The sequence below is a fragment of the Tupaia chinensis genome, unplaced genomic scaffold, assembly GCF_000334495.1.
Source record: "Tupaia chinensis unplaced genomic scaffold, TupChi_1.0 Scaffold140737_1, whole genome shotgun sequence".
Classification (NCBI taxonomy): Eukaryota; Metazoa; Chordata; class Mammalia; order Scandentia; family Tupaiidae; genus Tupaia; species Tupaia belangeri.
The window spans coordinates 54,912-65,250 of NW_006200607.1; the positions used below are offsets into that span (position 1 = coordinate 54,912).

General features: G+C 42.2%; 1 protein-coding gene across 1 annotated transcript; it reads left to right on the forward strand.

The window, feature by feature from the left end:
- The first annotated feature begins 366 nt into the window (after positions 1 to 366).
- Positions 367 to 8,069, forward strand: LOC102502346 (olfactory receptor 2L5). Its single transcript, XM_006162821.2, has 2 exons — positions 367 to 553; positions 7,113 to 8,069. The coding sequence occupies exon 2, from the start codon at positions 7,134 to 7,136 to the stop codon at positions 8,067 to 8,069; it is 936 nt and encodes a 311-aa protein (XP_006162883.1). The 5' UTR covers positions 367 to 553; positions 7,113 to 7,133.
- The last annotated feature ends 2,270 nt before the right edge of the window (positions 8,070 to 10,339 follow it).

Sequence of the window (10,339 nt, forward strand, 5' to 3'; positions counted from 1 at the left end):
AAGGAAATTTACGTAAATCTATTTTAATCTACTAAATTTTTGCCAATATAAGCAAAATTGTGAAAGAAATCGACACAAATAAACATTATTATGCATATACTGAATAATGACATAAAATATAGCCATGTAACATAGTGTTTCTTAAAATATTAGAGACTATGATGTTGGGGTAATCTGAATAAAAATATTCATTTATTTTCACACTGTGGCACATCTTGAAACCAGCTAAATGCAGTGCCAGAACTCACGCCTCCCCCTGGCCTAAGGCCAACCTGCGTCATTAGTGACTCGCCCTCTGCTGTCCGAGCCTCGTGAATGGTCCCAGGTGAACACAGCAAGCAGACTCCCTGCGCAGGGAAACAGGCGGGAGGTGCTGCCTGCTGCTCTCCGTGGAGCCTCTACAACGCCACGCGTAGGGCCGAGTGAGCGGTACACACGTGTCCCCCGGAGGACCCGGGAAGCTACTCAGAACAGGGACGTTGCTCACGCGGTGCCTGCAGAAGCGCTGCTCCACCTACGGCCGAAGTCTGCGCCCACTCGGAGATAATGAAAGGTACTAGTCCCAGTTGTAGCTGTTTCCCACGACCACATGGGGGATGAGCTCTGATGAGAGTTTTGGGGAACTTTGTTTCAGAAACAGATTTGTGTGGAGTCCCTGGACAAGGGGTCCGACACGGACAGGGGCGTCGGCGGAGGTGCAGGCGAGGACAGCGGCCGGGAGCGCCTTCGTCCACGCGCTCTCTGCAGGAGGGGAACGAGGCCAGTGCGGAATTCGGGGCGCCCACGCTGGAGCGCGCTTCTGTGGGCCCACGGGAAACTCGAACTTGAGTCACCCTGACACAGGCCATGCTCACAGCGAGGGCCACGGAGGCCGACGTTTTCTAGACCCGGGTTGAGTTTTTGTTGTTCTGTTATTTTTTTCTTTCCTTTGTTTTGCTTTGCCATGAGTGATGGTAATCTTGGTGCTGTGTCATGTGTGCTGTTTTACCTTCCGTGTCCTGTGCGTCTAGCAGGTGTCATCTCAGACAGAGCAAACAGCCCAGGCTCTTTCTGTTCTACTTTTAAAGTGTAGTCTCAGAGACTCAAATTTACCTACAGAGTTCACCTTTCCCTAAGTGTAAGAGCTAGAATAAGATCTAGGTTCAAACCTACCCTGACTATCTGCAGTGAACTGGTATGATGAAGCAGAATAAGCCCACCCTCATTTCAAAACAAATGGGAATAAAATCTGTGCTTTAATGAGAAATGTCTTAATCTGGACTCCAGAGCACACTGCTTTGTTCCCAGCTCTGTCACTGGGCCACACCATAAGACAGAACTCTGATCAGTTGCTCATCTTTATGACAATTAGCCTGTATTTGAAAAAACCTGTATCTCCTCTGAATATGTGAATTGCTAAAATACTTTTTCGATACCGAATCTTCTAGAATTATTTATTAAATTTTGTTTATTGTTGTTATTATTTCTTAATTTGACCAGAGAGCGAGAGCAAAGGAAAGCGAGAAAGCAAGCCACCAGGTCCGGAACTTGAGCCACAGTCGGCCATGTGAGAGTCCCGTGCCTTAACCACAGCACCTCCTGCCTGCCCCTCATTATCTAATTTTCTACTCTTACACCAAAACGAAATGTGTGGGCAGGGAAGCAATGCATTTTGACTTCAACAAATAAGATAAATTGATAATTTCTTGTGAAACTTGGTTAATATTTGGGGAGTTTGCTCATTGTGCACAATATGTATGTTTTCGCTTTTATTTACACAGAAGATGGAGGGAGTGATCCAGTTTTCTACAAATGTCTGTGACTTTTAGAGGCTGTTCAAAATGTCGGGAGATTACTTTTAAAAACTTCCAGCCAGGGGGACCAGCAGGTAGCGTAATGGCTATGTCGCTGGATTCCCATGTAGTCGACCACGGTTCTACTCCCGGACCTGGTGGCTTAAACTCAAGTCTGGCGCATGTGTGTGCATGCCCAAGATCCCGAGAGGAGAACGGAGGAGAAGGGATTACGGCGTGGCCATCCCCCCTGGGGAGGGGGGTGATTTCTCACTTTCTGTATCTCTGTCTCTGTTTTTCTGCTAAAAACCTCTAAAAGAAAAATTAAAAAAAAAAAATCTTCCAGCCAGGGACCAGCAGTTAGGGTAATGGCTATGTCACTGGACTCCCATGTAGTTGACCGTGGTTTGCGTTCCGGACCTGGTGACTTAAAACTCACGCCAGGCATGTGTGCGTGCATCCCCAAAATCCCAAGAGGAGAATGGAGGAGAAGGGATTGTGGCTTGGCCATCCCCCCTGGGGGGTGATTTCTCGCTTTCTTCTCGCTTTCTATCTCTCTGTCTCTCTCTGTCTTTCTGGCGAGCGCATGAGCCCTATAGCAAAAACCTCTCCAAAAAAACCCAAAAACAAAACAAAACAAAACAAAACAAAAAGAACTTCCAGCCAAACCAATTTGAGGTAGATTTTTTGTTAAGCCCACACTTTTGTTGCATCTTTGCAAATTATCATGCCAAATCTAATATGATCTGCCATATTTTGTGATCAATAATGATTTTTCTTTTGGAGAGGTTTTTGCTATAGGGCACGTGTGCTTGCCAGAAAGACAGAGAGACAGAGAGGCAGAAAGTGAGAAATCACCCCCCAGGGGCGATGGCCACGCCACAATCCCTTCTCCTCCATTCTTCTCTCGGGATGGGATCTTGGGCACGCACGCATACGCACCCTGCATCAGTTTAAGCCACCGGGTCTGGGACTTGAACCGCGGTCGACTACATGGGAGTCCAGCGACATAGCCATTATACTAACTGCTGGCCCCTAATAATTATTTTGCTTTCAAACTAGTTTTGGTCAAAATGAAGAAGATTTTGGAGGGGAAGGGGAGAGGCAGAATCCGTGTTACAGTAGAAAACTGCTTCATCTGGACTCCAAAGCACACCCATTTGTTCCCAGCTCTGTCATTTGGTCACTCACTTGAAAAATTCCCTTCAAAAATCTTGATTCAGTTATTCATCCTTATGACAATGGGACTATATTTAAAAAATCTGTGTCTTCTATCAATATGTGAATCACTTATTTACACTGCATTTTTACTTCAACAAATGGTGATATGTCATTTATTTTGAAACATGAACGGTACTTGGGAGATTTTACTCGTTATGTGGAATATGAACATCCTCGCATTTATTTACAAAGGAGGTGATGCGAGCACCTTCACAAATGCTGGTAGGAGCCCTTCCAGATGGGAACAGGACATAGAAGTTTGTGCACCTGTCTTTTCTTTCATGTGAGACACAGTACAGGTTCCAGGATTGTTTCTCTTACTTACTAGTAAATCACCAAGTTATTTTCTGCGTTCTCCTCTGTATAATGATATTAATGCTGATGCACCAATTACATTTTAAGTTTTTTAATTGCACACTTTATTTAAAGGCTATGAAAATATTCTTAAATGGGCTCTAAATAAGTCACTTTTAGCCATTTCACTGGATAAATAGAATAAAAGTGACAGAATAACCCATTTGAATTTATATTTCATAAGAAAAAAAGTCCTCTTCTTAGTATCCAGATAAACATACAGGGACCAGGTGGTGGTATCATGGCTGAGGTGGCTGGATTGCATATGGCCGACGGTGGTATTCAAGTCCTAGGCTTGGCAGTATAAAAAATACACTGTGTGTGTGTGCACGTACCTGCCCAAATCCTGAAGGGAGGGAGAAGTGGAGGAAAAGGAATTGTGGCATGACTGTCTCCCATTGGGGAAGATTTCTTTCAGTAGCTCATGAAAAATGTGCCATAGGGAGCCTTGTATAAACTACTAAACTAGAAATGATTTTAAACTTTGCTGCACTAGCAATTTATTTTTATTTCTGTTCTTTCCAAAAAAATTACATTTACACACTACATGTTTACAGTGTATAGCTTGGTTTTCCCCAGCATGACTACAGTGCATATTAGTCAAGTCAAAGTCGACCATATACAGAGGCCAAAGCGACTGAGGCTCTGCTCTAAACCCCATCTTCCAGACCCCAGAAACCCTCACTCAGGTAGGACAACTTATGTCCTCTCTCTGCCTCTCTCTCTCTTTAAATTTTTTTTTTAATTTTTAAAACACTTTTTCTTACCTCTGGCCTCTGCTTTCTCTTGCTAATTTCAGAAGCCACTTTTAAATCACCTTTGATTTTCTGCTGGTTTTTATTTTTTACCTTTAAATTGTTTTTCTCTTTTCATTGCTTTTGTCTAGACTTTTTTTTTTTACTTTATTTTTCTTCTTTTCCTTTTCCTATTTTTTACCTTACTTCCTCACTCTACTGTTCTGCCTCACATGCTGAGTATCTGAAAAGGCATGGGTACATAGTAGCCAAGCATCTGAATACTTTTAGGGTTATAGAAATCCTCAACACTTACTGTACCCCCTACCCGAAGAGGTAAACTCCTTTCTATAAATTTGAACTAAAAATCTCTTTCTGTGGATACCACATTGCAAAACATAGTAGAGGAGAGAAATCGTCTCAGAAGTACCTTACAGTAAAGGGAAGCACCTGTTCTTACAGTTGTAGAAGCTTTCTCTGAGCAATTAGCCAAAAGTGTATACACTACCAAGTGACTAAAGTTAGAGAAGAGAGACTGCAGAGTGAGCAGCAGGGAGGACGGAGCTGCAGAGAGTGCAGTTCCTTTACTCCCATCCTCTGAGCTCTCAGTTAAAACCCTGCAGCTCAGCCCAAGTGCACCTACTCCCTAAAAACTGTGAGGCCTTTGTAATACCCAGTTCCAAAGTCAGAAGTGTAGGTGCTTGGCGAGCTTCATGGAAACAGCACTGCTGAGATTGCGGATTGCCTACTCCTGCACAACTCTGAATGCTCAGAATTAACTCTAAGAAATTAAGAAAAAACGTATAATCCTTCGGATGACCAGACACCACCACAGAAGCAGAAGAAATATGAGAAACCAAGAAAATATCATCGGATGACCAGACACCACCACAGAGGCCGAAGAAATATGAGAAACCAAGAAAATATCTTTCCCTCAAGGGAGAAGAACAACCCTTAATCATGCACGGACAGTAAAATGGAACTTGTGGAAATGTCAGATAAAGAATTCCAAATTTTCATAGTGACAAAACTAAATGAGATGCAAGAGATGAGAGACAATAAACTCCAGAAAGTGCAAGAGAAAAGAGACAACGAGCTCCAGGAGATGAGTAAGTTCTGTGACCTGAAAGAAGAAACGCACATCATAAAAAAGAATCAAATGGAACTGACGAAAGAAGAAATGCACATCATAAAAAAGAATCAAATGGAACTGATAAAGATGAATGTTGTAATACAGGAAATCAAAACTTCTCTTGAAACTATTAAAAGTATAATGGACCATGCAGAACATTGAATCTCAGATGTTGAAGACAAAACATCTGACCTATAAAAAAAGTCACCAAAAAGACTAAGAAAATAACCCCCTAAAATGAGAACAATATACGAGAAATACTAGATACCATTAAGTGCCCAAACATCCGGATAATTATTATCCCAGAAGGTGAAGAAACTAATAAGGGCATTGATTAGCTATTCCATGAAATCCTGGAAGAAAACTCTCCAAACCTAGAGGCAATCGAACATCTAGACCCAAGAAACACAAAGGACCCCTAATAGAATCAACCCAAGAAGATCTTCTCCAAAGCACATCATAGCCAGATTGGCCAAATCCACAGACAAAGATGAGACACTAAAATTGTCAAGAGAGAAATGTCAGGTTACTTGTAAAGGTTATCCCATCAGGTTAACATCAGGCCTCTCATCAGAAACAAAGAAAGAATGGAAAAATCTATTCAAAGTGTTAAGTGAGAAACAGTTTCAACCAAAGAATACTATACCTGGCAAGATTATCTTTTATATGAGAAGAAAAGACCAAAACATTCTCAGATAAACAAAACCCGAAAGAATTTACCAACACCAGACTGGCTCTTAAAGAGGTTCTCAAGGGAGTGCTCTACCAGGAAAACTAAAGACACACAGACAGAAATAAGAGAACAAAAAGCAACCAAGAAAATGACCAACTTAATGCTAGGAACAAGTCCAGAAATATAACTAATAATGTTGAATGTTAACTCCCAGCATTTAAACAAAGATCAGACCACAGTAACACTATAAATTCAACAGAAGAGAGATTAATTACATGAGACCGAATTGGTGAAATAAAATTTTATGACTTTTGACTAAAACATAACTGATTTTTTTACTATGCTTTGTTTTCTTTTTTTCTCCAAAAATAAAGATTTAATATGGAACTTCTAATAATTTATTATTAATTACATCAAGATTTTTACTCAAATTTTAAAAAGTGTTTGCAGTTAATTCTTTTTAAATTACTCATTTTACATTAGAAAATTCTTGGTTGTTTAAAAAATATTAGCTAACAATATATTTGAAATTTTTTTCTTTAATTTTTTATTTCAATTTCTTTTATACATTCAATCACATGCTACTTAGCTTGTAAAGTGAATATTCCAACATATGCTTCTTTTGATCTATTGACAGGCTCAGAAACTCGTTTAAATTATGTTTGTTTGTTTCTTTAAATTGAAACATAAAATTTTCTCCCTTACTGGTCCCTCTTGAATTGGAAAATATTTGTGAGTATTCTTATTTTGTGGCTGAAGGGCTATTTGCATAAGTTCAATAATACCTGTTGCTTTGAATCAGAAATTGGAAATACTCGCAATTGACAAAGCTTTGACTGGAATGTCATATATGAAGATATGACCAGAAAACTATAGAAGTAATACAGATCTCAAGAAAGCCAACAGAACCTCTTGGGAAGATGACCTGGCACCATGAACAGTTCTGCCTGGCAGAGAGGCTTAGGGAAGCTATATGAAAGAATTCATACCATAAAATAACCTAAACTTTTCTAGCCCAGCATTGTAATCTAGCAATTGCAAAAGAGCAACCACAACCAGAGGATTATCTTAATGAAGACTTTGAAGGACAAAAAGAGACTGATCTTTGCTAGAAGATAATAAACTTCAGAGTACTTGGTAGGCAGGACTGAGTTGTGAAGGTTCATGTGTGAATTGTGTGCTGGGTGTTTGCTATTTAACTTAACTATGCTTGTGTCTCCCTTTAGGAAAAAGCACATGAATGCCCCATGGAAACCTGTAATCAAACATCGAGTGATTTCATCTTATTGGGATTGTTCCCACCGTCAGCAGCCGGCCTTTTGCTCTTTGCTCTCATTATTCTCATGTTCCTGATGGCACTAATTGGCAACCTGTCCATGATGCTCCTCATCCTCCTGGACTCCCGTCTCCACACACCCATGTATTTCCTGCTGCGTCAGCTATCTCTCATTCATTACATCTCCACCATCGTCCCTAAGATGGCTTCCGACTTTCTGTTTGGAAGCAAGTCTATCTCCCTCATGGGGTGTGGGATTCAGAGTTTCTTCTTTTTGACTCTGGGAGGTGCAGAAACACTGCTCCTGACATCCATGGCCTATGACCGCTATGTGGCTATTTGCTGTCCTCTCCATTATCATGTCCGAATGGGCAGAAGAGTGTGTGTGCTGATGGTGACAGGGTCTTGGGTGATGGGCTCTATCAACTCGTGTGCCCACACGACGTATGCACTCTCCATCCCTTATTGCCAGTCCAGGGCCATCAACCATTTCTTCTGTGATGTTCCCACCATGCTGACCCTGGCCTGCATGGACACCAGGGTCTATGAGTACACAGTGTTTGTGAGCACCATCCTCTTCCTTGTGCTCCCCTTCTTTGGTATTGTGTGTTCCTACATTCGAGTCCTCCTTGCTGTGTACCGCATGAGCTCAGCAGAAGGGAGGAGGAAGACCTACTCCACCTGCACTGCCCACCTCACTGTGGTGACTTTCTACTACACACCCTTTGCTTACACTTACCTACGCCCAAGATCCCTCCGATCTCCCACAGAGGACAAGGTTCTGGCTGTCTTCTACACCATCCTCACCCCAATGCTCAACCCCATAGTCTACAGTCTAAGGAATAAGGATGTGATACAGGCCCTGAGAAGAGTGATTCAGAAAATATGCTCTGTGAACATGTTATGAAACATTCTGCCTTAATCCACAGGAATCAAGAGTAATTTCACTCAACATTGTATAGGAATTACAAATGTTATCTCATGCCTGGGTGCAGGGCCTTGCTGAGACCTGTTCGGTTGAACATGTTTTGTTTTGTTTTGTTTTTTTCGTTTTTTGTTTTTTTGTTTTTTTTTTGAGTGAGTGTGTGTGGGGAGTCTGTAGATTAGAAATAAATGTAAAAACAAACACACAGCGACATACAAGTATAGAAAAATGAGGATCTGGAAGACGAGGCTTCTCTGATGGAGGAAGCCATGACCTCGAATCACCTGTGGTTTATTATTTTATAGAGCAAAAAATGGCAGAAGAAGAAATCGAATACAAATCCAGTTGGTTTCAAATGTTAATTGGCTGGTAATGGGAAAAGAACTGGTGCCATTTTGTTTCTTCCAATCTTTTGGACCAAAATCCAAACAACTCATGTGGCTACCTTAGACATACTGCTTTGCAGTATCAGCAGTTAGCATATTCGTATTTTAATGCTTTCATAGCTATGCAAATGAAGCTCACAAATAGTGTTTCTGCATATGTCTGAAGGTCACTGTGTTTGTTCAGAATGACTGCTCTCCACAGGGACTAAAAGTAGCCAGGAGGGAAAGAAATTACTTATATCTGCACAAAATTCAAAGAAAGGGTAATTAGTATAGGTAAGTTAAGAAAAAAAAACAAGACGTATTATGCATTCAATTGAATCTACTCATTCAGGAAATAGTTATTTTTCCTTGTAGACCTATGGGAAGATAAATTAAAAATATTAGAATTGTTATGCCAACTACCAACTTAAGTTAGGGAATTTTCATTGTATTTGTACACAATGAAACACGTTCTCACGAGCAACATATAAAGAGAGAATAAATGCATCAGAAATTGTAGAAAGAACATCATCAAATAAAAGTTAGGGTTTGTAGTTATGCACGTTTGTCTCACATTTCTGGTAAACTGTGAAAGCCCTACGGATACCAGTGGTTACTGCACACACATTGCCGGTTTATGCACTTACCACCACACTGCAATTACAAGGTGCACTAAACTGAACTTTTAATTGTTAATAACTAGTTCATCTGAAGCTTCACAACTAGAGTGTACTTTTACAAACACACAATATTCAGTTTTAATTTTAGAAATATTTAAGTGATCATTAATTTTATTTCTATTTCAGAGCTTATGGTTAATTGCTTTGCAGAGTTGCAGCAATTTTTAGTCACACCGATTCTGAACTTAGCAATGCATTTATAAGTCCCTGTTGTGCTTACTGAAATGACCAAGTGTACCCTTTTACACTTTTTATTTTTTTTTTAAGTTTTTGACCTAGGGCACATGTACTGGCAATAGAGAAACAGAGACAGTGAGAGGGAAAATGGGAAACTCCCCAGGGAAGATGGCCAAGCAGCAATCCCTTGTCCTCCATTCTCCTCACAGGATATTGGGCACTCCCAGTGAGACTTACAAGCCACTGGCTTTGGACTCCAACTGCTGTCTGCCATGTGTGTGTGTGTGTGGGGGGGGGGACCTAGTGACATGACTATGCCATCTGGTTGTCTCCACTTTTACACTTTTATTTTGTCATAATTACTGACCAAGCTTCATTCCTAAGATCCCTGGCCTGGTCTGGCGTGGAGCACAGAGCTGGTATTTTGCAGACAGCTCTGGACTGTAGGGAAGTCAGCCTCCCACCACCGACCCAGGCTGTGTCCTGGAAGGTGCCTCCCACCCTCGTCTCCTGATAGTGGTCACCACCACCGTCCACAGTGCCTCCTGTGCTGTCCCCTCCACCACCCACCAAGCTGATCCAGCCATCCCCAGTGGTGCCGTGGTGCCGTGGCCGGTTCCAGCACGTGCGTGTCCACCAGGAGAGGGGACAAGGCTCCGGGTGAATGGTCCCAGAGATCACAGGTGCAGGTACCATCTGCCCGCCTGCTCTCGGTCACGTGTAGTTCAGACGTGACGTCATCATGACTGTCCACGTGGCCACAGCAGAGTCGGGGATCAGCCTGGCTGTGTTCGCTGCCTCCTGCTGAGGCTCCAGGGCTTTGTCCCCGAGGGGAGTACCGCCAACCTGGTCGTGTCTGAACGTTGCTCCGGTTTTCCGAGTGGTAAGTGGCGCGCTGCTCCCCGGACATGATCGAGGCCCGGCTACTACATACGTGTGGTCCGTGTTCGTAGTCGGGCTGGGTGACCTCCTCGGCCAGCGTTTCTCCCTCAGAGACAAGCCTGTGAGGCGGGAAGGGCTCAGTCGC

Excerpts from the sequence above, each read along its gene's own strand:
- LOC102502346 (XM_006162821.2), top strand. The coding sequence starts at position 7,134 with ATGGAAACCTGTAATCAAACATCGAGTGATTTCATCTTATTGGGATTG.